Source organism: Cyanistes caeruleus, chromosome 3, assembly GCF_971803275.1.
Source record: "Cyanistes caeruleus chromosome 3, bCyaCae1.hap1.1, whole genome shotgun sequence".
Taxonomy (NCBI): Eukaryota; Metazoa; Chordata; class Aves; order Passeriformes; family Paridae; genus Cyanistes; species Cyanistes caeruleus.
The window spans coordinates 92,376,386-92,404,360 of record NC_141703.1 but is presented as its reverse complement, the minus strand read 5'-3'; the positions used below and the strand labels follow the sequence as shown (position 1 = coordinate 92,404,360).

The window sequence follows — 27,975 nt, the reverse complement described above, 5'->3', positions numbered from 1 at the left end:
GATGGATGGAGAGCGTGGCACTGTGCTCATCCCTGCTGTGCGCTGTGTGTGGGAACAGCAGCACCGCTCCTGCCCTGCCTCAGACACAGCCAGAGAGCCCAGGCTGCAGCAGGGGCTCACACCAGCAGCTGCCCTCACCGGTGAACCTCTGCACACCTTCTCCCCTGTGCCACAGGGAAGAGCTTTGGTCAAAGGCAGGAGGATGTGCTGAAGGTGTGCGAGGCTCTGTGCTGAGAGGAGTTCCTGGCTGGGTAAAGCACTGTCCGTGGAAAGATGTGGAGAGCCCATCCCTCCCTTCACTAGACCGACAACCAAGACACAAGCACTGGTGCTGGGAAGGGGCTTGTCTTGGTTTTGTCACTCAAACCAGTAAAGTCAGCAGGCAGTGAGATGATCTGGGAGAGGTTTTGCATACCTGGAAGTTCTCGGGTCACTCTACAATGGGTGGTGGACCCAGAGGCAGTCAAGGCAGCCTTTGAAGTGGCTTCTCAAACCACATTTCAAAGAGGATGCATAGTCAGCTCAAGCTTGCCAGCAGCCCTTGGGTGCTCTGGATGACTGCTAAGTGCCTGTTTTCCACAACTTGTGCACAACTGAAGCCACATCAAGTGAACAATGAACATTCCTACAGGAATGGAGGACCAGGTGCACTGAGAAGCACTGAAGCTCTGTTGGATTCCTGCACTTGTGTCAAGTACCTTGTGCATCCTCACTGACCCTCTGTCTGTGCTGCATCCTCGAGAGGCTCAGGTCCAGAAGGGATTTCTCCATCCGGGAGGACTGGGTTGCAATATGTGTTTCAAGTTAAGGAAAGAGCCTGTGAGGCTGGGCTCTAAGAGATGGAAAATCAGATTAATGTGCTGTGCTGGCAGAAAAAGGTGGGATCATCCAGTTCTACCAGTGACTTCCAAAACTCTCCCACTGCTAGTACTGCATCCTGTCAACTCAGGTATCAGGGGACTGCAACCCTAGAATCCTGGGCACAGACCTGGATAAAAACATCAGCACCCAAAATGGGGCAGCAGCAGATCAATGCTGAGGTGTGATTACCAAACCAAGCCTTGCTGCCCTCCAGCCCCGTAAAATTTTTGGAGAAGCTTCCTACTGTCAGAGTAACATTATTCCTGGTCAGCATTTTGTAATCATTTGTAGCATTTTAAAAGACCTAAAATCAGATCTTTCATTGAGGTTATTGGAATGTGTGACAACTCTATTATGCATTTCAATTAGCCTTCCTCTGTGTGATAATGTTTCAACCATTCATTCCTCTTGTTTCCTGGTCAATGCACTGCTTTTAAGCTGAACTGGGAAGGTGACACTTTTGAAGAGGAAGCAGTGAATGTTCTACAAACCATATACTCTGAAAGTATTAAGCATCAGAAAGCACTGTGTAAAGCTCATGGTCTCCAAAGTGTTCTCAAGTTTTTACAGATACCACCCCTGCCATGTGTGGACAGGGTTCATAACACAGACAGCAGACCAATAAAAAGGTGTTTCTCTGGAAATCAATGCAATTTCCAGCTTTCAGATGAAAGCTCAGCTTGCTCTCAGTCATTTTGCAGATGACACTGAGTGTGGCAGTGTTGGTCTGCTGGAGAGTAGAAAACTCTGCAGAAGGATTCTGGTCAGGCTGGATTGATGGGCTGAGACCAATGGTAAGAGATTCAGTGAGGCAAAGTGCTGAGTCCTGCCCTTGAGTCACAAGAACCCTGTGCAGTGAAACTGGCCTGGGGGAAGAGTGGCTAGAAAGCTGTTCAGCAGAGAAGGACCAGGGGGTGCTGGTTGACAGTGGCTGGACATGAGTCATCTTGTTCCCCTATGGCCAGGAAGGCCAATGACATGCTGGCCTGGGTCAGAAATAGTGTGGCCAGCAGGACCAGGGCAGTGATTGTGCCCCTGTACTGGGTACTGGTGAGGCTGCACCTTAAGTTCTCATGTTTTATCCATCACAGTTTATCTCTCTAAATCCAGCTCTTTGCCCATTCTGAGAATGTCTGCTTTGGACAGAAAAAGCCAATCTTGGCTGAATTGCAAGATATTTATATGGACACACATTTTCCCATAGCCTTTGAGGACCATAACCCTTAACTAATTTCTAATTGCAATTTAGCAGTGCTTGAACACAGTTCAAGTTCCTCGGTGAGGAAAGATGAAGAACACAGCCCCCAGAACATCTCATCACTTTTCTTACTCTTCTGGAAATTTTGAGTTATGGTAAGTGCTAAGAATTCAGGTCCTCATTTACTGGTAGGTCTGCATCACTGCTAATAATTTCCTATGTAAATTTTGCAGGGAGAACGGGGTACATATAATAATTGCTCTTACAGATACAAAAAGCTCTTCATGGTGGTAAAAGCAGGAATTAATGTTAATGAGTCTGCTGTTAGCAAGGAGTATTATTGGTGTTATGCTCACGCCTCACCAAATGCAAAGCTTGTTTGTTAAGCAGATGCCAGTTTTAACGGCCAAATTCTCTTCCCATGGATAACTTAGTGTTAGTTAAATGTACCATTAAAAATAACCATTTAAAATGTTAATGAAAAGAGGAGTTGTTCTCGCCAGGGTTTATCTTGTCTTCTTTTTAGCCTCAGCTTTAAGGTGGTGGAAGTAAAAAGACAAAGAGCTTTTCCAGGTGTGTTCAGAGCACACACTCTGAGGTGAAGCCCTGGCAGTGTTGGTGTCATTCAAAGCACCACAAACCTGGCCAGCTTCCACCTCAGTGACCAGCCAGTAAAGCTCAGTACTCACCTTAATATCCATAGAGCACAGTGGTACCCCCTGGCCTGGCACCCTCCCCAGCAGCTCTGCTGTGATTCCTCCACACTGCACTTCCTGGCTCTCCCAGCCTCATGGAAGGGAATGATGGTGATGGAGGAGGGTTCATAACCCCATCGCTTCTCTTTGGTCTCAAACAGGAAACGTGTGCTAAGTGCTGCTCACGTTCACGTTCGCCATCCTGCTTGCACCTCGTGCTCAGAGATGTACCTCTGCTTAGCCCACTGTTTGTGCTGAGCTTCTGGCAGCTCTGGTTTTATTTAATTTTGTACAATTTAAGAAAAGTTTGTACTCTACTAGCAACCAGGCTTACACTGTGTTATGTTACAATGTGTTATGTTCCAGAAACAAAATTAGCTATAACTTTTCATAGAATATACCCCTGTTTTGTACACAGGTCTCAAGTCTCTGCCCCAGTGGACTGTAAACAGCCAACAGGAGAGACAGCAGAAGGTGACACAGAGGTAGTGAAGGCAACACATAGGTGTGGGCAGAGCAGACCCAGAAATAAGAAGCCCTGGTTTTTCATGCTCCAGCAGTGAGGAAGGATGAGACTGCCTCCCTTTCAGAGCTGCAGCCATGTGCAGCCTCGTGCTGCTGCCCTGGTGTTGGGTGCAGGGACATGCTGCCCTGTGTGGTAGCACAATTAGTTGTGTCTTTGGGGGCCACCAGGAAATAGAGATTCTCCCACTGGGTAAAGGACAGTGATGCCAGGCTGTGGCAGTCAGGTGGCATTTACATGACACACCCCCATTATAGTAATTTGGCTGTAGATGTTCTGGGTTCTCCAACATTTAAATTGCCCAGGTGTTGCTTTCTCCTTTGACCAGGTTTTTCCTGCTTCTTGGTTTCTTCATCCCTTTGGCTGTGTTTGCTTGTAAAATTGCCCAGGCTACTCTGCTGCCCTCTTCCTCCTTCTCCCTTCTAACCTATTCATTTTATGCCTGCTTGTGCCTGTGGTACAAGACTCCTGCCCCTCTTCCCCTTGTCCTGGCTGCCCTCATTTCAAGCCCCATGCCCTCCCCATTCCCCTGCTTCTCCACTCCTTCCTTGTCAGAAAATCCAGCCTCTCCAGAGGTCCATCCTGCTGTTTTCTGGACAGCATTTCCTGCCTCCTTCCCCACCACTCCCCTTCTCTCTCTCCACCATTTCCACCATCATGCTCTGTCTTTTGGTGTTCTGTCCTGTGCTCGCCTCAGCCCATTCCTTCCATCAGATTCCTTGTTCTTCCTCTCCTGGGACTGCAGCCTTGATCCCACCCTCTATCTGTGCACACACACACAATCATGCAATTTAACTGATTAAAAAAAGCAAACCAAACAAGAAGCTGAAGGCAAGTGCTGACGTCAGGGGTGTGCACTGCAGTTTTGCCTACGGCATCTCCTCCTGGCAGCACCATCTCACATCTATTTCCAGCCAGCTTGCTCTCTTCATCCCCAGGCACTGCACTGGAGAGGTCAAACTGCTTGGGGTAACACAGCACCCTCAGCCCCAGGCCACTGGCCCTGCCCCACTTGGAGCCCTGGACCACCTAACCCCCCTCCAAGGAAAGCAAGGCAAGGAGTAGCTTGGCTCACATTCCCACTGTGGGCTGGAAAGTCATCACTGGACGTGATCAGAGAGGAGACGAGCCAGATTATGCAAGGAAGGGAGGGGAAATGAAGAAACATTACCTCCTTTTCACGTTTATTTAATTTTTGTATTTTTTTGTATTTTTTTTAAGATCACAGAAGAGCAGAGCATTCATACATGTAAAGAAACAGAAACGAGATAACAGAAGTTAAATACATTGAGAAAAGAAAAAATAAAAAGCTTCTTTTTTTTTTTTTTATTCCATCACTGGGCTTTGTTCATTGTTTGTTGGGTTGTTTAATTTTTTTGATTGGTTCTTTTACACACACACTTGCGCTTTTAAAACTTTCTTTCACAGATCTAGTTTCAAAACCAAAACAATGGCAAAAAATAAAATGGCCATTTTCTCGTTTCATTAAAGAGAAGTTCAGCTCATGTCTACAGTGCTGGGGAAAAATATATATAAAGATATAGATATATATATATATTTATATGTATATAACACTGTTAATGAGGAGAGTTCTAACCACCCCACCGTGTAGCAAGAAGAAGGGACTGGCCTTCATTCTCAAGGTCTAGAGGATGAATCTTGGCTCCAGCTGGGAAGGTTGAATGATTTTGGGAGGTGACGGTGGCACCGCGGAGGCAGGTTCCTGCTCCGTGCCCACTCCTCCCATTCCTGGCACACACGTGTGCTCCCGCAGGCACAGGCACACACATGCCTTCTCCCGGTTCCTCAGGAGCTCACAACGTAGCTGTGTGTGGCAGTCAGAGCCACTGCCAGCAGCAGGTGGCCGAGCGCCTGCCTGGCTGTGCGTGATGGAGAGCGTGGGGAAGGAGAGCGCCCCGGGAGCGCTCCTGTAGCAGGTGCGCGGTGGAGCTGGTGGGCGTGTGCGTATGCACCTGTGCGTGGCTGAATGGGGACCAAATGTCACAATTCTGGAGGAGGGCAGCCCTGCCTGGGACGTGCTCTTCTCACTGGCTGGCTCCTCGGTAGGCCTTGCTCGTGGTCCCTCTGTTGCGTACAGAAACATTCACACCCCTTTCCTCAGGACGCGGCTGGAGCCACCGTGGTGTCACACTGCTTTACTCACTGAGGCCCATTTTGCTGCATGGTAAGCATGCCCTGGGAGGCCGGGAGGGAGCTCCTGATGCACCGTGAGGACAGCCAGGGAAAGAAGGGCCCTCCTGGGATGCAATCTCTGCCCCTTCACCAGCTGCACTGTCCAAGGAGCCCTGCTGCTCATGCAGCCCCCACCACCTGTGCTGCAGTCATGTCCCCCTGTCACTGCCCACTCCTTCTCCACTGTCTGGGCTCTTCTACAAGGCTTGCAGTGCAGTCTGAGTTGCTGTGGCACCAGCTAACCCAAGCCTGCAGCAAGTGAAGGACCCTTTGCTTCCCACCCACCTGGGCTAGTTAGGAGCGCTGCTCCTCTCACCCAAGGCCTGCCTGAGCAGGTCTCCTCACCTCACTCCGTCACCGTGACCCACAGAGGTAGAGAGGACCACACCGACGTGATCTCACCAAGATGAGCTCTGCTCCCCTGTCACAGTGAGTGAACCAACAAGCAAGCACCATATGCTGCCCTAATGGGAGCCAACCATTAGGCAAAATTTGGGGGCTGTGGGAGCTGTCCGATCACTGTTCTAGCAAGTTACAAGAAGGAAAAGTGAAAGAGATTTTAGTGGTGTGACACAGCTCTTAGTCAGCAGAGTCATGCAATTAAAAAAAAATCATCTTCTGGGCATCCCACTGGAAATGAAGCCACTCTAAGATTAGCATTGAGGGGCCATGGTCTCCTCGCTGGTGAACCTGAGAGTTCTGTGCATGGATGATGGACAGCACTCATCCCTACTCTTTTCCACCGGCATCGCATCGTGGAAATTACCATCCAGCTTCTCCATCACTTCCCTGCCTCAAGTTTTGCTCCTCCCATAGGACAGTTTGGTCCTGGCATCCCTAACTCAAGAAGTTTTGTGTCCTTGAGTCAGAGAAGCAGTAAGATTGTGCACCATCAGGAGAGAGATAGATAGAGAGAGAGAGAGAGAGAGAGAGAAAATTGCTCGCCCCCCTGGCACCTCCTCTGTTATACTGCCTTGGTCAGCCATCCCCCGTCAGTTGCTACATCACATCAAGCACCATGATGATTTGGGCTGCAGGTCAGTGTGCTTGGAGGAGAGGAAGCAGAGGTGCGAGGGGTTGGAAGGAGAAGAGCTGTGAGCTGTTTCCCTGTGCCCATAGATTCCCTCACCAGGGAATGGTGAAGTAATGAAACGCTGCATAAAAATTGAGCTGAAATACCATCTGCTGGTGGGGCTGGGAAGGATTCTAGCATAACTCCTCCGACTTCCCAGATCCTCTTGTTTCATCAGGGCTTTCTGCTGCTCCCCCAGATTCCTTCCAGATGTGTAGCTTCCACTCAGCCTGGAGACCGCATGGCTTTTGATGGTGGCTTTGTCCATGCTGCATGCTTGGACTTTCAGAGAGGGGTTGCCTGGTGGCCCGGGGGCATGGTCTGGATGCACCTGGAGCTAAGAAGAGCTGGCGAGGCTTGGATGTTCTTTGACCAGCAGTGGGGCAAGCAGCAGTGCACGAGCGATCTGCCCAAGTGGTGAACAGTCAGTGGCGTGAGAAAGATGTGCAGACAAAGACTAACTCTTGACACAATGCATGTCACCAATGAAATCTCCATGAATGGCACGTTCACATGCACTCGGGGCTAGCATGGGGTGACACAACTTCACCGGTGAAGAAAGCGGGTACGGGGGAGGAGGAGAGGGTGCATCACTGAGCAAGGAGCCCGCGAGTGTGGGGCTGCAAAGAAACAGAAATGAACACAACTGCCAAGATACAGGTGTCGGCTGGAGCATCCCACGTCGCCCTTCCCAGCCGTTCAGAGACAGGCGTTTGCTTCGTTTTCCATCTGACCAGGCACACGCTCCAAGCAACATGCTACAATCATGCGTGGAGTTCATGTGGCTCGGGGTGGCTGCGTTCCCCCTGTCCAGTTCCTTTCAGAAAGACTTGCCTTCACCCCTCCTCTCGGTCATCTGAAAAGGGTTAGAAATCTGCTAGCAATTATGGGGCCATATATGAAATCTAAGTTTTTTGTTCCTCTGCTTGGACATTACCAGACATCTCATGTAACTCTTGTAATATTTACAAACCAGTAGAAGAAATACAATTTTTTTTTTCCATTTTGTTCGTATCTTTTTATAACACTTTTAAATGTTAAACATTTAAATGTTAAATCTCCATCAATCAAACACAATTACACTGACAAGCTCGAGGAACTGGTGTCCCATTCCAAACTCCCATCTTCCCTGGCCTAAACCAGCTGAGAGGCAGCAGGAAGCAAGAACACAGCTTTTTGGGAGGTGATGGGAAAGATAGCAACATAAATGGAGAAATGAGATGATGAGGAGAAGCACTTTCAGAGAGAAGGGCCTGAGACATGAGAAAAGCCATTGCAACATCTCCGTCAGAGGATGGAGGGGAGAAAGAATGGGAAAAGGCATTAGACCTTGCCTGGGTTTCCTGCATTCATCTGGGCTCACCTCTTGACAGGTGCTTCAAGCAGTTCCTCAAAGTTCAGAAGGGCTTGAGTTCAGCTTGAGTTCAGGAGAAAGAGGGGGGTTTTTACAGCACCCTGTGAGGCACACACCAACTCACAGGATTAGATTATTGGAGAAAATCAAGCTCCAACCTACCCACCATTCCCCCAGCCCTGTTCGGAACTTCTGCAGACAACAGGCATACTTGGTGGTGGTGGTGGCTTTTCTCAGAGAGGTCTGCAATTAACTGGCTTTCACCCTGCTTCGCAGCCATATAACAGAGGAAAAGATCTGCCCAGAGCCTGGAGGAAAGACCAGATCCCAGCACCAGGGCTGGGGCTGTTTCCCCAGATGGCTTAAAAAATGGATGCACTGCTTTTAGTGAGATATACCCTTTTAACCATACGCCTCTGTGCCTTGACATCTAAAAAAAAAACTCCTCAAAACTCTTTTGAACCAAAACAGACGTGAGATAATGAGGTGCTGGGACATGATGAGCGCCACCACACCTTAGGGGCCTGATGTGTGTGACCCCAGTGCCCAGGAGTGACCCCACAGTGACAAAAACACATGCGGAGAGCACATGGGACAGGTGCTACCATAGCAACCGGGTCGACATCAAAGAACCTGAAGCGGGCTGGACTCAGCCCTTATGAGCAGCCTGTCTCAGCAAGACGCTGCAGGCTGCCCCCCTTTTTCAACAAGCCTGGGCCAATAAATCCAGGCATGGGTACAGCCCCGAGAAAGAGCAGTGTGGTGTTTCCCTCGTGCCAGTGTGCAGGAAAGGGTGCAGCTCCCAGACCTGGCTTCTGGGACCAGGATCAGCTCACTGCTGTACCAGGGGAAAGAGGAGGCCTGCTGCAGCAGAAAATCTGGACTTGTTACTAAGACTCTGAATTAGATGGCCCTCCTGAAGGTTAGGCACGAGGACTGGGATGTCTGAATGCTCTGAAGGATGCAGGGCATTTTTCTGTGGGCTGACAGATACCAAGGGACATGCCCAAATCCCATCAATGACTGCCCTATTTTGGAGGGAGGGAGCCATCCCTGGATGTTTTGGATGGATTTCAAGCACCTGTTGCCCAGTTTCGACTTGCGCCCTCTTGCAGCTATGGTTTTGGGGTCTGGAGGAACATAAATTATCACCATCCAATCCCATAGCAGATCTACACCAACTCTCGTAAACGCCCAAACTTCAGCCTCTCGTGTCTCTCTTTAATAAATTTCCCCGCACTTCTGGCTGCCTGGGAGGAGGCTTTGAGTGGCTGCTTAATTGTGTGCCTGCTGCTTCTTGGAACAGCTGAGCTCAGCAGCGAGGGGCAGCGCCGGCAGTGCCGCAGCGCAAGGCGAGAGCGCCGCAGCATCCTCACCGCGCTGTGCCCCACCCTCGCAAAGGTGGGGACGGGCTCGCAGGCAGCAATTCCCACTTTCCTTCCTGGCAGGGGAACACCTGGCGGGTATTCCCTTCGCACACTGCGAGGCCAAGCTGTTTCCCCCTTGCCCGCATGTGAGCACGGCTGCCAAGCGTGCTGCCCCTGCCCCAGTGCCCGGGGCAGAGAGCAGCAAACGGGCTGCGGCTTGAAAGCTGAGGGTCTGAGCGCCTGTAAAACACTGTGCTGTCGTGGGGTGGTCACTCGACTTCAGTGGGCTAAATCAAGCTGTCCCCTGCACACCCCTCTCCAAAAAAGGCCTGCCAAGGGACACAAGAGTCCTCTCCCCTCTGCCCCGACCCACTCACAGGCACTGCAGCCCCTGCTCATTCTGGCTCCTGCAGCAGACCTTGTGTTGGTGTGGCCAATTCCAGCCACCACCCAGCATTTCCTCAGTCCTACTTCTCACACCTGTTTCTCACCTCCTCACTTGGGAACCACCAAAGTCTCTCTTGTTGGAAACTGTATGTGATTCTGCCATGGGAAGTGTGGGGCACTCTCCAGCACAACACCTTCAGGTAAGAGAAGAGCAGGGGAAATTGTGCTGCCTGCTTCTTTGCTGCATGATTTAAGCTCCTTCTTTGTGAGCCCAGGATTTTGGACCTGACATTTGTTTTATTTCTTACATTCAGAGGTCCTGGCCATTTTCTGGACCAATTTCTTTCAAATGTGGAATTTGCTGTGAGTTTTGCAATAGCAGCGGTGTATAGCACACACACACACCCACACACCCACACACTCCCTTACACAGCCTACATTTCCTTTTATACCGGGGAGGACAGAAAGAACAAAAACAACAAAAGCAACAAAAAAAGGGTATTGGCTCTATTTTTGCATGTCTACCAAAATGGTTAGGAATGACCAGATTGTGGTTTTCATGTTGAGGTATCGTTCCTATGCCCACTATATCTAAAAGGAATGGCTGCTTGGTGGCGTCCAAGATCTCATCACTCGTATCGCACCGGCCCAGCCTCCCATCCCCAGGAGGAATGGTGGCTGCACTCTTCAGTCCATAGTGTTGTAGGCCAGTCCTGGTTTCTTCTGCTTGCTTGGACAATTGCACATGAGTGCACACCCCCATGCGTGTGTGCAAGCACTCATGCATAGCACGGGCTGCTATGCTGGTACTACTATGCTGGAGGCTGAGAGCCAAACAGGTTGGAGGTGGGAGAGGAAAAAAAGCCTAGACAAGGGTGCAGACTGACTCTTGCAAGCAAGGTAGCCAGAAAATAAAAAACCAGTGAGGACACAGGAGAGGGGGGACACAATGTGAACCTGTGTTGCAGCTGCCCCACTCTCTCCTCACCCTTCTTCTCTGTCTAAGTGATCTCTCTGCATCTTGTCTCACACTTACAAGGCAGGACATTATCTACAACAGGATGAGCATATGTACACATGGACTGTTCGTTTTGCATGCTTAGAGAGAGCAAGAGAAAGAGAGAGAGAGAGAGAGAGTGAAGACAGAGCAAGAGCCACACATGCATGCACGCACGCACACAGGCATACACAGGAAAAAGACACCTGGTTGAATTGAGAGAGGGGGAAGGAAGAGGATTTGAAAAGAAAAAAAAAGAAAAGAAGGCTTTCAGTAGAGTTGACACAGCTTTAGTTCAGGCCTGTGGGGGTGATGTTGCATGAAGGAAGGGGACAGGAAAGAAGGTGTTTAGCAAGGGCTGGGTGCACATGAGCGCAAGGTGAAGTGAAGAGAGGAAGGGGTTCTTCACAGGACACCAGTGTGCAGAGCTTCAGGTGACTTGCTCTGGTTTGTGGCTTTTTTTTTTTTTTTTCTCTTTTTTTTTTTTTTTTTTAATTTGTTTTTAAAAGTATGAACTGGCTGAGCATTAGCTCACAAAAATGACCCAGGGCATCCAAAAAGTTAAATGGCTATAGACACCGAAGCAAAGACCTCTTTCTGCAAAAGAAAGAAAGAGGAGGAAGGAAGGAAAGTGAGGGAGTATGGAAAAGAGGAAGGAGGAGAGAAAAGAAAAGGGATCTTCTGTTTGATTGGCTTTGCAGGTTTTGTTGGATTGTTTACATTGCAGCATCCTCTGGCGACACGATCCTTGCTGGTGCCCCATTCTCTCCCTCGCTTCGTGTTGCCACCTAGGCAGTCGATGACTTGACAGCCGGCTTTTCAGGTTTTGGATTAAATGTTGCTGAGTCTTCTTTGCTGTAATTTTTCCTCTCCCCCCTCTTCGCTCCTGAACACACAAAAGTTGTGAAAGAAACAGTCGTCTCTCTCTCTCCCCCCCTCTTTTTTCTCTCTCCCCTCTCTTCGCTCTGTCTCCTGTATAACGCGTTTTGTTTTGTGTGTTGTTGTTGTTGTTGTTGTTGTGTTGTTTTTTTAATTATTATTAATATTATTATTTTAATTCTGATTTGTATTAACATTTGCTGAGTAGGCAGAGCAGGGACGCTGCCAGAAGCCACAGTGGGACGGCCAAACTCATGGAGCCGTTGTCTACTCTCCCTGTGCCGGGTCCTGCAGGGTGCGAGAAGGGAGAGAAAAGAAGACAAGATTACGCGAGGCTGGGTGAGATGGGTGTGACACAGGAGCACAGCACTTCAGTCCCAGGCTGCTCCTGCAGTGGTGGGTTTGGGCTGCAGGGCACAGCTGCCTTCCCACCTTGGTGAGCCTCCCTCCAGTGCAGCTACAGGCTGCTGCCTGCCAGCTCATCAGCATCCTCCTTCCCTCAGCCCAACATTCCAATGGCACGTGGTTCTCCCTAAATAACACCCCTACTGGAGAAAAAGGGTCTGGAGCAAGCAGAAAGGCTCAACGCTGGCTGCTGACCATATCCCAAACCTTGCTGTGCCTCCAGCGCAGGGATGTGGGTCACACCTTTGCAGATGCTGTCCCTGGACACCACCCCCATGCCTGCTGACTCCACCGCCTTCCCAGTGGTGGCCCTGAGATCCAGGACTCGTTGTAATTCTGCGCAGTGGCCAGTACCTGTCTGCAGGCAGACACCAGCTCCACAGGAGCTGATTCATCACAGTGGTGTGATCAATAAAACATGGGCCCAACCAGCAGACACCTCCCCTCCCTCCCAGGGCTGCACTGTAATTATTTTCTGAATCAGGGTGGAGGAAGGCTTCACCGTGGCACTTTACAGCCCTGTGGCACGACACCTAAGGGGTGAGGGTGCAGGGAATGCTGGGGAGGTTGATTTTTCAAGAGGGTGGGAAATGAAGTTGCACGTGTGTGCATGCGCATCCGCGGGCTCCGTCAGAGGGGGCAGGGAGGAGCGCGCTGCTGCAGCAACAAATAATGCAGCCTCGCTCCGGGAATATTAAGAGCTAACACTCCTGACATCTTCTCATTCATCCTCTCATTTATGGGTTCCCTTTTCTGGATGGCTTTAACGGCAGTGATGCTGTTTTAAATTCACCCTGCAATCCCAAGCCTCGGCAGCCTTTTCTTTATAATTGGTCAGGGAGGTGCAGATGGCTGTGGGTCTGTAAATGCAGGCTCACCATGGCTGTGTGCACATAAAGTGCTCGTGTATCTCTGCATGCATGCACATGTACGTGTACATTTATCCCTATATATGTGCCTGCAAGATGCTGGAGTGTGGAGATGGAGCTGAGGTTTTATGTTATCCTGCTGTGAGGGAAGAAGTCATGCTCACTACCAAGAAAAGCTGTTTCTGATGGCAGAGGGGAGCCAAAAAAAAAATTAAAAAAGTCCCTGTTCAGGAGAGCTCCGTGAGACTGAAGTACAACTGTTCCCTCACAACCTGCAGAGGTGAAGAGCTCTCTTGAGTGGAGTACTGGTGCCACAGACTTGCTCAGCAGCACAGTCACTATTAAACTCAAGTTGGTGACTAAAAGGCAGTAAATCCAAGACAGATTTGCTCTGGAGTCCCTCAAATCCCGTTACACTTTCATTTGTCTGATATCTTTCTACTGTAGCTGACTAGAGTATCTGTTTGTGCCTCAGTTCTATTCTTTCATTATTAAATATGTGCTGATTTGTGTGGAAATTTATGTTCCATGTATGGCTTCTTTTTTTCAGCTAGTCCATGTGCATCTTTTGTGGCAAAAACAACTACACTGTTGTTTTCACTCATTTTATTTCCTCCCCTAAACTCAGGAACAAGTTTTAGTTCAGCTACTACCCCTACCTCACCATACGAAAAGCTGAAACTCCCATCTCCAGAGATGAAAAATGATACAAGTTCTCATGGCTCCCTGTGTGACCCAGTCAGATGGTGAAGCTGGCTGCAGAAACCTCTCCATCTGCAGTCCTGATCATCCTCTGTGCCACACCACAGGCTAAGACCAGCAGCTGCTCTCAGCAGCAGGCCATGCAGGTGCTGGGCAGTGTGTCAGGCTGACTGGGAGGACTGGGATCCAGTGTGGCCTCTGCACATAACCCTGGGGGCCACATGGAATCTCTGGGTTTTACAGCACAGCTAGCTAGAGTACATGCCATGGGTGCTACAGTACTGTAAAAATGTGGGAAGGTTATAATTCTGTTGCAAAATAATGTTTTGGGAGAAAACAGCTGCTCAAGTGTAATATGAATGAGAGCAAAAATGCTGGAAGAAAATAAAATACTTGTCTTTGAGCGAGATTTTCTGCAGGAAATAGCATCCGTTTTCAATTCATTCTATCACTGTCACCCTTCCTTCCCAGCCACGCCTCAAGCAGTGCTAGCCCATGTTTGCATGATGACTTCTCCACGTGTGTACATGAGAAGCTGCTGCCGTGGGCTGTACATGCCACTGCCGTGGGCACCGAGGCAGCCACAGGGCCACGGGTGAGCACCCACTCTGGGGGGACAGTGCCAGCCCCCACAGCGGCCACGCTGTGCTGCAGAACCCGCACACACTGCGGGATGTGCACGGGGGGACAGGCACGCGTGGGCACGGCTCCCCAGGAGTGCAAACACACAGCAGCCCCCAAGCCTCCGAGCGAACAGACCCCACACAATCCCCCATCCCTGCAGCCACCAGCACACAGACCCCTCGCAATCTCCCCGCCCTGTAGCCTCCCTCTCCATGCCGCACATCCCCTCTCCATCCCTGAACATTCCCTCTCCATCCCTGAACATTCCCAGTCCATCCCTGAACATTCCCAATCCATCCCTGAACATTCCCAATCCATCCCTGAACATTCCCACTCCATCCCTGAACATCCCAATCCATCCCTGAACATTCCCACTCCATCCCTGAACATCCCAATCCATCCCGTTCCCGCCGCACACTGGCCGAGCCCGCGGTCTCTGGCTCCCTCTGGCGGCCGCCGCGCGGAGCCGCCCCCGCCCGCTGGAGACCCCCAGCAAGCCCCCCTGGAACTCCCCTTCTGCTCACCCCTGCTCCCTCTCTGCTGGCACCGGCATCTTCGGGGCTATCCCTGTGGTCTCCCGCTTCGGTAACCTTGAGACTGTGCTCTGGGAATTTGCTCTAATATCCCGGGCTATTCATCCCCCCACCCTACCCCGGCAGCCCTGCCAAGTCCGTGACCATGCAACAGCTTTGAAGGGGAGGAAATTTGGTTTCCGAAGCTGACGAGCTAATATGAATATCTGGCAGCATTTTACAGCTAAACCCCTAAGGGACCCCAGACCCTAAACGCTGACCGAGTCAGATCCCATTAAGCAAATCAAGAAGGAGCAGACTGAAAACTGTCAAGGGCAGAACAACTGCACTGCTCTTCCTTGCTCCAAATGTGAGACATTTGGATACCTGGTGCAGAGGCAGGTCGAGCCCGGCCATGGTGACTAATTGTGCTGCAACAGCCTCATGGGACACTGCATCCTGTGTTTCCAAGGCTTTATCGGTGCCACACGTTCAGCCTGGGTGATCTGCATAGGTGCCACACCACAAAGTAGCCTTGGCCAAGATTTAGAGAGCTGTCACTCTCATATGACTGAGGAGGACCATGTGCAGCCCCCATCCCACCCCTCTCTCCAAGACAGCGTAACTCTAGCTGCATCCTTAAATTTAGTGATGGGAAAAACAGAGCCATGCCACGGTGACCTCACAGCTCCTGCCCACCTGCCTGTGTGCAACAGCCCAGAATAACAGCCTGGCATGGAGAGGCTCCAGGAGTCCTCCCTTTTGCTTCTGAAAGAACTTCCACATACTTCTGAGTGAAGATGCAGAAGGGGTGGCAAGACCCTTCAATTTGGGACATCAGCAATTTCACCTAACACTCCTGCAGGCAAACCCTTCCACGCAGAATGAGGCAGAAGAGTTGCTGCATGCTCTCAAGTGCAGAGGGCTGGCTGCAAGGCAGCCTAGCCAAGGTTTCACTAGAGAGGATGTGGGGATGTGTTAACCCTGTATCAGACTTGGTATAGCTATAATGCTTGTGTGTGTGATGGTTCCAAAACTGCTCCTTGTCCCATGAAGAGTGTAGGAAAAGACACGGCGAGAAGGATGGGGGAACTTGGATTAGATGGCAGAGGAAGATGGGAAAAGCAGACAGAGCAAACCACAGCCAGATTTACACTCAAAGCAAAGCCAAGAGCTGCTCACATCTTCAAAAACAGCCTGAGGAACACACTGCAAGGAAAGACCTTTGCTGGGTCTTGTCTAACCTTCAGTCCTGTCCTCGGTGGGTGCTGTGTGGGGGCCAGCCAGGAGCACATGGTCAGCATGCATCATACTGGCCTACCTCAGCTGCTTCAGATTCATTATGAGCCAGCAGAAGCTGCACCCCTTTAAGATTAATTTCTTCTTCCATGAACTTGTCTGGTCACTTCTGGACTGCCTGGAGACTTCCATATCCACAGCCTCCCTCAGCTTTTTAAGAAGCACAGCAGCAGCCAGCTGCCAGCAGTGACATTGTGGCCCCACATTAAATTTGGGTGCTGTGTTCTTCTGTGACTTTAGCACCTTGGCATTAACAGGTGGCCTGACACTCCACCTGCTATTAATTGCTACCTGAACCGGCTAGATTAAAACTGTCTCAGTCACTCTTTGCTCTGCAGCCTCCTCTGCTGACTATGGGAGAGCCAAGCTAAGGAAACTGCTCAGTGTGGGAAGAATTAGCTGCAGTGTTCAGCTCCTCCCAGGAAAGGGAGAGATGAGTTTTTTTGTCATGAAAACTTGCAACACACCCAGCTCCTGCAGCAGTGTCTGAGGTTGGAAGGCTAGCTGTGCACAGGCCCCACCTCATGGCTTGTGTTGGCCTCTTTAAGCTTACAGTGGCCACTGGGGGCTGCATGAGGAGCTGAAAAATACCTAAGTGCATCTGGGCAGAGGCACGGGAAAAGGCTGTTGTGATGGGGGTAATGTGGACTGAGGTGACAGGATGAGCCTTGCACTTGTGCCAATGCTGGGCTACAGCACAGGAAATGATACCAGGGAAGATTTTCAACTGAAATGACAATATAACAATGTTCAGGACATGGAAGAGGGCAAGGGGAGGAGATGTCAGCCAGGGTGAGGATGGTGAAGTTGAAGACATTACATAAGCATGAAGGTTAGGTAAGTAATGAGAACAGGTCCTGGGAAAAGGGGAGATAAAGAGAGGAAATTAAGCCCTGACCAGGCACAGGGAAGTAGGGATGAGGGAGACAGGTAGGGGGGAGTGATGGTGCTTCTGGGAAGAGGGCATTGGTACCAGGCCTGCAAAGGCAGGCAGCCAGTACCAGGCAGCCCGGGCTCAGGGGGAAAAGTGGGGTTTCCAGCAGAGCTGTTTAGGTGTGGATGAACACACCTGAAGCTCAGACGCCAACAAGCAGGTGCGAAAAAGGGCAGGAGCAGCAGCAAGGCGGGTGTGCCTCCCGGGCTGCGCCCTGAGGCAGGGCAGCAGCGCCCGTAGCCCTCAGGCCTGTCACCTGCCCTGGCCGGGCGCTCGCTGCGGTGCCCCCGGCCCTCCGCCCCCGCCGAAGCGCCGCTCTTTCCCCGCGAGGTGGCAGCCGAAGGACATCCAGGCGGCCTCCGGGCTGGGCACGGCAGGGAAAGGCTGGGAATAGCAGGCCGGGAAAAGCCCGTGTCCCGCACGGCACGGCCCCCGCAGGGCCCCGGGGAAGGGAGCGCCCCGAGCCGCCGGGCCAGCCACGGACGGGCACAGCCGTGCGGCACGGAACGCGGGCCCCGCCGGCCTGCATCTTCCCACAAGCACTGCATCTGCCTCCTCGGCAAAGCCTCTTCGGGAGAGATGGAACACAGCACATCTACCCACTGCGGCAGCAGAAACCGAGGGTGCAGGGGGTGCTGGTGAAGTTTGTAACCCACTCTACTTATTCCACTTATTCTTGCGGTGGGCCTCCAGCATGAAAATGGACCTGTTGCTGTGAGTGCACAGAAGGGCCATGAAAATTCTCAGAAGGCTGGAACGCCTCTCCCGTAAAAATTCTCAGAGGGCTAGAGCACCTCTGCTATGAAGACAGGCTGAGAGAGTCAGAGTTGTTCAGCCTTGAGGAGAGAAGGCTCCATGAGACCTCCCTGTGGCCCTCCAAAAAGGGGCTGACAAGAGCTGGAGAAGGGCTTTTTGTAAGGGTGTGTAGTGATAGTACAAGGGGAGTGGTCTTGCATTGAAAGAGGGTAGAATTACATTGTACATAAGGAAGAAAATCTTCACTATGAGAGTAGTAAGGCATTCACAGAAACTGTCAATATCCCATCCCTGGAAATGTTCAGTGCCAGATTGGGCAGGATTCCAGCACCCTGGTCTAGTGGAAGGTGCACTGCCCATAGCAGGGGATTTGAAACTAGAGGTTCTTTAAGATCCCTTCCAACCCAAGCCATCCTATTATGCCACTTCCTCCACACAGATATTCTCCCTTCCGTCTCTTTGCTGCCTCTAGCTCCTTTTTGTAACACCAACAGCACCCTTGAAGGGGCCCATTAGAGAGGGAGATGGAGATTGTGCCATGACACATAAGCCTTGCTTGAGAGGCAAATGAGACCAGACATGTAAATAAAGCCACAAGTTCACCACAGGCATGCCTCCAAATGTGTGCACCGTGATCATCACCAGCAGAAACTGAACCCATTACTTTTGAGATTCCCAACACAGACCTTTAAAAAGAATCATTTGAGATGCAAGCAGAGAGCAGATACATTCCAGAGGGAAAAGAATCATCCACCCATCTACATGTTTCACATACACATTTGCCAATCTCATCATCTGAGTATGCCAAAATGAAGGCAGGAGAAGAGACAGTGGCTGCCAGTTTTTCTCTTATTTACATTAACAAGACCCCAGGGTTTGACATATCTGCAGTTTGCTGATGGAAGACAGCCCACAGAGAAGGTTCAAAGAGCATCAGAGAGCTCCTGGCTGTCGATTTGCTTTGGGGAATCTGCCCTTGGGATCCTGCCAGGGAGTGCAAGGTAAAATCTGGTGTTAGAGGGCAGTTAGTCCCCATGAGTTTCTGAATGGAAGAGAAGCCAGAAAGCAGCATGGGATGGGCTGGGAGAACTTTTCTGTGATGGAAGAGAAGGAGTGATGATAAACCGAGTATAGCTAGCCTGATGTTTTTCCAGGTGCTGTCCACTCTGAGTAGCTCCAGGTTCCATGTTGTTGATAGGCTGACTCTGCTTACAGTGAAGGCTGGAGTTCTCCCTCTGGAGCAAAAAATAGGACCAAAAATGAGGGGGGAAGAAGAAAAAAAGCCCACCTCTAAAGCCGAAGGCACAAGGGAAAGAGGATGTGCGTCATGCAGGTGTCTCTACCATCTCACTCCCTGGGGCCTGCTGGTGTCTTAGGGTTTACACTTGCCAGCTGCTCTGCAGGAAGCAATTTTCCCTAGTCTGTTGACTCTCTTGCCAGGGCTTCAGAAGATGAAATCTTTATTATCATGAAGGCTTAAAAGGGAGGAATACTGTTAATTCCATTTTCAAGGTCATACTTTGAAAGTTATTAATTTCTTTCTTCCAGGGCTTTGCACTCTACTCTGAGGCTTTAGGGATTACCAGCTTCTACTTACTAGGGTTCATTTGGGGCTTTTTTTCTTACTTCTTTCCTGTTCCTTCCCCCTCCTCTTAGAAGAAGACACATTTTTTTTCTTCCCTGTTCTCAGTGTTGAAGCTATTTTGCTTATTGCCTGCTCATTCCCCATTGTCACTACCAGTTCTGCTCCTGTAATTAAAACTTGACTGTGACTGCAGTGGCAATAGGCTGGCTTTCCTAGAGGTGCAAATGCCACTGTGTTAGCTAGGGAGGATGCCCTCCAGCAACTCTCCAACAAGATTAAGGAACTGTCTCGGGTGTCTTTCAATCTTTGCACTCGGTTTAATGTATTTCAGAATTTGCTCATGCTTTTTTAGCACTGAACATTTCTTCCCCGTGTTTTGGAGCTCATTCATGGTATACTAAGTACTCATCTATCATACCTCATGTCTTAGAGGAATGAAGATTCATTCTGTAATGCAGCTCACCCATCCTTCCCTAAGGTCTGAAGAATATCCCTGAAAATTGTATTTTCCAGTGTCTTTCTGAGAAGGTCGTGGTGTTCAAGAGTTGTCTGCTTACACCATTTATCCCGGAGCTGGTTTACAGTAATCCTAGTCTAAAACGGAGCTGTTATCCTGACCAGTGAGGTTTGTGGTAGCTAGAAGACCACCTTTGTTTCAAGGTTGCACAGATCTTTCATCAGCAGATCTGTCCTGTGTGTATAAAAAGTTTCAATGTTCCCTCATAGCTGAAGAAATTGTTCTCCCACCCATTTCATTTCCCTAGCAACTGAAGGTTTATTAAAAAAAACCCAAAAAACAACACCCTCCCCAAACCCCACCTTCCCCAGCAAATGATACAAAATCAGATACTTAAAACTGCATTGTCTTTCAACCACACATTAAAGACTCTCATTCTACAGGGAAAGCATAAAAAACCCCAAAAAACAACAGAACAAAACCAAACAAAATCCAACAAAACAACACAACAACAACAAAAACACCACCACCACAAAAAAATAAGCAAACAAAAAAACCACATAGCACAGACTTTTTCAGGAGTCATTTTGAGAACATCGGAGCTTTTTGCTTTCCTAGGATAAAGCCATCCCTTTCCTGCTCATCTCTGAAGTGCATGTGTAGGGCTCTGCAGACCAAAGGTGATGCCAGCGCATAACCCCGTGTCTCAGTAGAGGACAAACAGCACAGCTTCCCTCACCCAGAGCACACACAGCCCTAGGAAGCAGGTTTGTTAATTGGAGGCTCTGGAACCTCTTGAAAAATTAATACTTTCATCAATTTCATGTCTGTCTGTTTACTCACTTCATCCCTGCTATGGTTTTCTACAAGCTTTACTGGATATATGGCATGGGAAAGATTTGAGAGGCTGTTGCCAGAAATGAAGAGGCAGGGGACATACATAGGGGTGACTGGAGCAGAAAAAGAACTAAACTGGGGTGGAGAGTGACCAGGGTGTTTGATGTTACTCTGGTACTGAAATCCAGTCCTACTGCAGCCTCTACCCTCCCAGTCTTTCTCTAGTATCTGCAGAGAAGCGCCCTCCCAGCCTGTTCTTGAGGTCTTCTTAGGGTTATCACTCTTAGTATCTCAGTGAATTAGAGATGTCAGGACAGTCAAGCTGGGCCCATGCACTAGCGTAGGTCTCTAAAGTGTGGGGTCTAAGAAAATATTACTTTGTGTTCCCTGTAGTTCTCATCAAACTAGGGAAGAGTCCGTGTGTGCAATTCCAGTGAGACTCCTGGTCACTGTAACACCCTAACAGTGCAAGCATGGCTTTAATACCTGGCCCAGGCCTGAGAAAAGCCAGAACAGAAAGCCATCGTGGTTTCCCACAGCCCATTCCCAGACTGCTATTAAAAAGGGAAAGTTAACACAGCTTACACAGGCTGCTGAGCAGGCCTTCAGCCCAATGAGTTGGAGCAATGGGAAAGATGTAGGAATTCCTGCTCCTCCTGAGATGTTCTAGGGTGCCTGGAGATTGCTCAGTGCCTGTGGGCTGTGCCTCTGAGCACAGGGTGTGTACAGTGATGTGTCTGGGCAGTGTCACCATGGGTCAGCGTGCCTGTGTAGCTTCAACACCTGCCCTAGGGGCTGCCTGACCAGGCCCTGCTGAAGCCGTGCTGGCCAGAGCACATCCTTCTCCAGGGCCTGATCCCATGCTCCCAGCCATGCATCTGCTCCCCAGGCTGCAGAGGGACATGCAGGTGATGCTGGGGAAGGACCACACGCATTGCTCCTTGCTCACCTTGCCACGAGGCCTCTCCCTTTTGCTGGGGAGCTCTGCTGACAGATCTGCTCGCCCATGGGAGGGGAGGCCTTCCAGGAGCGCTCTGCTTTTTGTGCAAGCCTGATTTCTTTGGAACGGTTGGGTTTTTTCCCCTTGTGCACCCTCCCTCCCTCCCTCCCAAATCCCACACCTCCCTTCTCCTTTCTGGTTGTTTTTGTTTTTACAGAGAGTGCTTAGACAGCTGTATTAATCATGCAAGCCCAGCCATGTGTAATGTGCTTTATCAACAGCAGAGCAGACACTGAATGGCAACCGGTTCGCAAGCGGGCCCAGTGCACTGCCTGAGCTGGGAAGATAAACCTGCTGCTTCCCAAACCAACTTACCGTCATGGGTTAGTGAATGGAGAGGCTGTTCACTTGGGACAATAACCAGAGGGGAGGCCAGCTTGTTAGGCACATTCTTGAGTGGTTTACACTGGAAATGGAAGGGCGAAGAGGAGGAGGAGGAGGAGGAGGAAGGTGTAAATTATTCTTTGGCCATTTTCTCATGGGGGTTGGAGGAGCTTTTGTGTGTGTGTAAGGATTAAATCAAGACAACACTGGCAGTTCTTCATCCTCCTCCTTGCTGCCCTCCACAGTTCCAATCAGCCAGTCAATACAAGAAAAAAAGGAGAACAAGAGAGAGAGAGCAAGGATTTAAATGCACCTGCTGTGCAGGATAGGTTGTCTTCGACATCTCTAAAAGAGGAAAGTTCATTTGATGACTTCAGAAGCTCATCTAATACCTGTATAGATGGTATCAGGCTATGAGTGTTCTCCAGGCTGGGGATATGTGGCTCGGGAGGGTTGGAGCATGCCCCAGCTCTGTTCTGCAGGGTACTCTGTCCATGCTACACCGCTAATACTATCGCTGTGCCTGTTGGATAACTGATTTTCCACAGCAGTTGCTCTTCCATGGGCTTGTTTCTAATGTCTGCAGTGCAGTCATGTGCTTTCTCCCCCAGTGGATCCATCCAGGCTCCACTCTCCCGCCTGACTGCTGTATCCTGACCTCTGTTCTGCAGGGCTGTTCTGCATGCATGCAAAGTCACACCAGTGACTGCACAGACCTTGAAACATCATCCTTATCCACTGCAAGGGCTCAGCTTGGAGGAATATCTTTCTGGGACTTCCAGTCTCAGTTCCCACCCTCTGCTACTGATCTTCTTCATTCACTGGATCCTCCACAGCACTGTACTATGCAAATATATACAACCCAAGGTACATTTTGGAATAAATCAATCTAAATTAAAATAATGAACAAAAACTACAGAAACAGATCAGGCAGTAAAGCCATTTCTCTTTCTTTTCTCCTGCGTCTCTCTTTTTTCTCTAAGAAAGCTTGTTTCTTTTCTCTACGCTTCCTTTTTCTTGGGGGGAAAGGTAGGAAGAAGCAGATTGGCTTTTAATTTTTTTAAGCAATCTCAACAAAGAGAAGCTGTCTGTTGCTATTCAACAAAACCCACCAAGCAATGTTAGTAGCTTGGCATCCATTCTTGTCATGTCTCTTTTCCCTAAAATGCTGTTTTTGTCTACATCCATACGATCTCCTTTTAGAAGACAGTATCATCACCTCTGGCTTTGGTATTACTCACTTTAAACCACACAGCCAAAATAAGATACAGTGCCATTGCTTGCCTCGTATCTATGAAATAGCAAGAAGCAATTACTGTGATGTTGGCTGCCTGCCCTCACCCTGCCTTGTCCTCCCTGTTCCCTTGGCCTGAAGGCCCCACAGGCTTGGCACCCAGTTCTGTGCCAGCCCTCAGTGCCTGCAGCCTTGGCAGGGACTGACACTGACCCAGAGCAACAAGAGAAGCTTGGTCTTTCTGAGCATCCACCCTGCAGGGCCAATCCCTTCTGCACTCAACAAATGGACACTGAGCCCTTTGGAAAATCTGGGTGGATACCAGATGGGAAGCAAGGAGAACCGTGAGTTGTGCTTCCCACCCAGGGCCATGGGCGTGATCAGCTGCCAGTACCTGGGGCTCAGGCAGCTTTCAGGGAAGTGAGGCATGCCCTGAGCAGTCAGCCACACATCACTGTGGAGTGACCAGGACACCTGAACTATGTCCCTCCAATACCTTTGGGTTTATGGGAATACCAGACTTGACATAGTTCCTCATGTGCTTGGTCCCTTATGGCCATTATAATTTTCTGCTCATTATTTTTTCTCTGTTTCTCTGTTGGGATCACAGAAAGACAATATTGTCTATTTTGGCCTGTCTATGCTATGGCTTCTCTAGCTGTGCCAACCAGTTTGTTTTGAGGACCTGAAGGCCTGGATTTTCACTGACCCTTTTCTGGAGCCCAAATGAGAGAGCACCCTCAGGCATCACTGAAGAGAACTCCAGAGGTGGATGGATCTTCCAGCTGGTCACATCATACTGGCAAGGCTGGCTGCCTAGTCAGCAAACCTCCATAAAATATTAACCCTCCACAGCCTGTGGTCTCTGCTGGAATCCCCCTGGCTTCTCTCCTTAGCTTTGATGGACTCAGATGTCCACCCTTTTGCCAAAACAGACCCTGCTGACACAAGAGCAGCTGGCTCAGCAGAACTAGCAGGGCCATGCACTAGAGAAAGCGAAAGGGGAGCAGAAATTGGTGGGAGGTGACCACTGCAACAGAGGAGCTCTCTTCTGCACAGCTGAGACACCCAGAGAGAGGAAAGAGGACTGAGAGGGTATTAGAAAGAAAGCTGCTCTCTGTTTCCCACTCTGGCCATCAGACCCAAACGAACATCTCTTTTCTCCCTCGCCCCAGCTCCCACCCACCTGATGAAGGCATTAGTGACAGTACAGGCTACACAGGCTACAGCTAAATGGAGACTAGCTACGATCTACAGTCACACAGGGTCATTCTCCGATCAGTGCACGTTTTGGCAGAAAGGCAGGACTCCTCATTCTCCTCTTCCCTCCCACTCTGCTAATTGCTAATACACTGCTGCTATAAATCTTGTGTCAACCTATTGACAGCCATGACTTTGTCTGATCAGGCCCCAAAGACTGACACACTTGTTGCCCTGTGGGTGGCTCTGGATGTGCTGCTTTCTGAAACACCACATCCCCCTTGCAGAGCTCCCAGGGCATCAAGCTAACCACGCTGAGAAAGCCCCTACTTAGCCTCTGGCAAGCCCTCATCACAAAACTCCTGTGAGGAAGGCTCACAGGTTTTGAAGCCCATCAGTCTGGCTGAGCCATTCTGATGTGGACACTAGGTGCTAATCAAAGGGAAGGAGTTCATGTTCAAAGGGCTCAGGATGAGGGACAATGAAGGACAAAGATGGAGCTAGTGCCATAATTGTGACAGGTCCCTTTGAGGTTCAACAGTGGCCACACTTGCCCTTCCATTGGCAGATGTGGTGTGGAATGAACAGATTCTCTTTTTCCAGAAGAAAAATCCTTTTGAAAAGGCACCTGATGATGCAGTAAGGCCCCTGCTTGGTGACAGCCAGATCTTGTGTCATTATAACATGGTGTTACAATGCAGACAGAAAGATGTGATGATGCGGCCACATCCCAGAAGACATTTCAAGGCATTTTGAATGCCTGGCTGCAGATCAGGAGGGCTGGAAAATTTATCAAGGACAACTCAGTTGAGAGCTGAATCAGCTGGGCTCCACCAGCATTTTAGGAAAGTGTCTCATCAAATTCAAGTCCCATTTGTTTAGTTGAATGGGCTGCTTCTGAGTCTTCAGCCTGCCTAAAAGCAAGATGTTTCCACAGCAGCTAGCTAATGATAGCAATGCTTAGCAGGACTACAGAGCTCTTTGTCTCAAATCACCTTCCTTTTAAATTAATGCTCAAAACCCCACAGGGCAGGGAAGTATTACTGAGGATTAACAGAAATGAAAATTGAGGGAGAAAGAGGAAGAAGGCTGTGATTCTGGTCATTGAGGAACGGCTTAATTGAGGGCTGAGGACTGCATTTCAGAACATCAGCTTGTAGGAAGAAAAAGGTCTAACAAAATTTTATGCCCCGGCTTTCTTTGAAGGTGAGCAGCAAAGTAAAATCACACGTGAAAATCACCAGCATCTGTGCTAAGGCCCACAGTGGAGGAGCTGGTAAGGGTTTTCAGAAAACAAGTGAGGCCCAGAGTATTTAAACTCTGCTTTCCCCCTCTGCAAAATCCTCTTGGTGTGTCCTGGGTCACTGGAGACATGCCAGCATTTGGCACCACAAATTCCTGGAGGCTCCTCAAAGGAGTGATGGCACACCAGGATGTCCTTCAAGATGATCTCAGGAGACTGGGGAGCAGTAAAAAACATAACAGCTTCAGAGATGGAGGGGAAAGTGTTTTAAAGGATCAACTAAAGCCATGCAGGATGGCCTTGGCAAGTTGATTAGGAGGTGTATTTGTAATGGGAATCCTGGCCTTGCTCACTCGCAGATTTTGCTTTATCATTTAGCTTAATGGGCTCCTAATTCAAAACCAGCTGTAAACAGGGCTGGCTATGAAAAAAATTAACACTGCCTGCCTGTGGAATTTAAGGGTATATAATAAAAATAATCATAAAACCAAAGAGCCCTGGGTTTTTCATCAGACAAAAATATTTGTCATTGAAAATTCTGCTTAAAGAAAAGAACACCTAAAATAGTAAAACTCTTCAAAACCCTACATCCAAAACAGCCTCAGCAACTTTAATTTCATATCCAAGCACAAGTTTCATTTGCAATACATAAGATAATGGTGTTTAATTGGATTTATTTTTCCACAGTAGGTTCCCAATGGCCTACTTTACTCCTTTCTCAGCTCCTTGAATGTTATTTACAAATCACTCTCTGGGATTTAATTTTAATGGTAGCTTGATTTCTACCTCCCCCCTTCCTTTTTTTTTTTTTTTTTTTAGGTACTTTTCTTTAATTGTATTTGTGGATTTGCCTTTTAAATAGGCAATTGTGACTACATCCTGAGCCTGAATAAGTTGCCAAGAGCAGAGCTTGATTTGAAAACGGCAGAGTAGTTAAACGGAGCATGTGTAACACCCAGCATTTATTGTTCTTTTCATGGGAGTACCTGCAGGTGCTTTGTTCGAGCAGGTGCTCTTTTGCAAAACAACACGGGTTCCTAATAACACTCTATCCCAAAGCTCTGTGCAGACATTAACAATTTAGGTCTCTGAGCAACCCATAAGTTGAGTGCATCCTCCTCATATGGCAGGAAAACAAAGATACCGAGGAGCTGTAGGCCAAGATTTTTTCAGTGGACTGACTTGCTGCCTTATTGTTGATTTATTTTCAAACACCACTTCCAAATGCTGTAGCCTGCTTTCCAGATGCACCTCGTCTCTGTGCTTTCTCAGAATGAAAAGGTCACAACCCAGGCCCAAATCTCATATGGATGTTGGGACCATGCTGTCTGCACCCGAGGCAGGAGTGGGCAACACAGAAACATAAAGAAGCACCCAGACCCTGTTTTGCCTTCATACCTTCTTCCCTTTTGGAAAAAAGCAGCCAGTAACATCTCACCATGTGCCTCTTTTCATGCTCTCTGCCTCAGATGCAAGACAATGTGACAGGAAGACTCAGAGACATGGGACAAAAGCATGAGAAAACAAAGTGTTTCACTGTGCATGATAAGATGCACAACTAGAGTGAAAAAACCTTCTGGCAGTGTTTTAATTTTTAGTTTTCAACTTGTCCTTTCTACTGTCTCTGCAAAATTTTAGGTCTGTTTATGCTTTTGATCCAAATCTGAACCAGTGGGCAAAGAGAGCATAGGATGGGAATGTGTTTTAGAAGTAGTTCTGCAGGGAGATTGAACCTCACTAAAGACTGTCCACACCTAGGTGACAACTCAGTGTCGTGGCCCAAAGCTTGGTTAAAGGTTGCTGCTGTACAGTTGATTGTTTCTTTGAAGAGGGAGGGGGGAAAGAGAAGGATGAGGATGGTGAGAAGAAATGACAAAATGACATATAAATGAGAAGGGAAAGCCCTTATTTTCCTGAATTTCTGAGCTGTTTTGCCCATGCCTAGCTCTGAGCATTTGTCAGGATGACGGAGAATGACCCGGCTAAAGAGCTACTTCAACATAAAACATATACTGACCTGGAAAAGGATTGGGGAGTGTGGGTAAAACTCGTTCTAAGGGGGGAAAAAAAACCAATAAGCAACATGCAGGAGAAAAGGACAAGCCACTTTTCACACCAAGCAAGCAGCAGATACAAACCTGATGGAGTTGTCCATCTCCAAATTAAATGAACTAGAGTAGGTTTCATATAAAGAGCATTTTGCTAGCAACATGCCTAATACATATCAGCATCCCCTGGGATTGGGAGTCAGAGAGAAGTGATTTGAAAAACTAAACAAATAATAGCCAAACAGCAAGAGGGATTAAGCACCTGCAGTGAAGGTAATTGGAGTTGATGGTCCATATCTTCCCTCTGACTTTCAAGACCACTCATGTCATCACTCTACAGCTCCTCTTAGCTACACCTCTGTCTGGAAGAGAGGTGAGTTGTGGAAGTCCTCCATGGGTTGCCTCCCCAGAACCTTCTCC

General features: G+C 49.1%; 1 protein-coding gene across 5 annotated transcripts in view; it reads right to left on the bottom strand.

The window, feature by feature from the left end:
• Positions 1–11,698: 11,698 nt before the first annotated feature.
• Positions 11,699–27,975, bottom strand: part of LSAMP (limbic system associated membrane protein) — a 977,049-nt gene continuing 960,772 nt past the window's right edge. For 3 of the 5 annotated variants that reach the window (XM_086882857.1, XM_023941315.2, XM_086882858.1), the window contains one exon: positions 11,699–11,814. In XM_086882857.1, coding sequence (XP_086738983.1) covers positions 11,717–11,814 — 98 coding nt within the window. In that variant the 3' untranslated portion in view covers positions 11,699–11,716. Of the gene's footprint in view, positions 11,815–27,524; positions 27,561–27,975 lie in introns of all 5 variants that reach the window. The other 2 variants (XM_023941306.2, XM_023941303.2) reach the window with 1 other exon arrangement.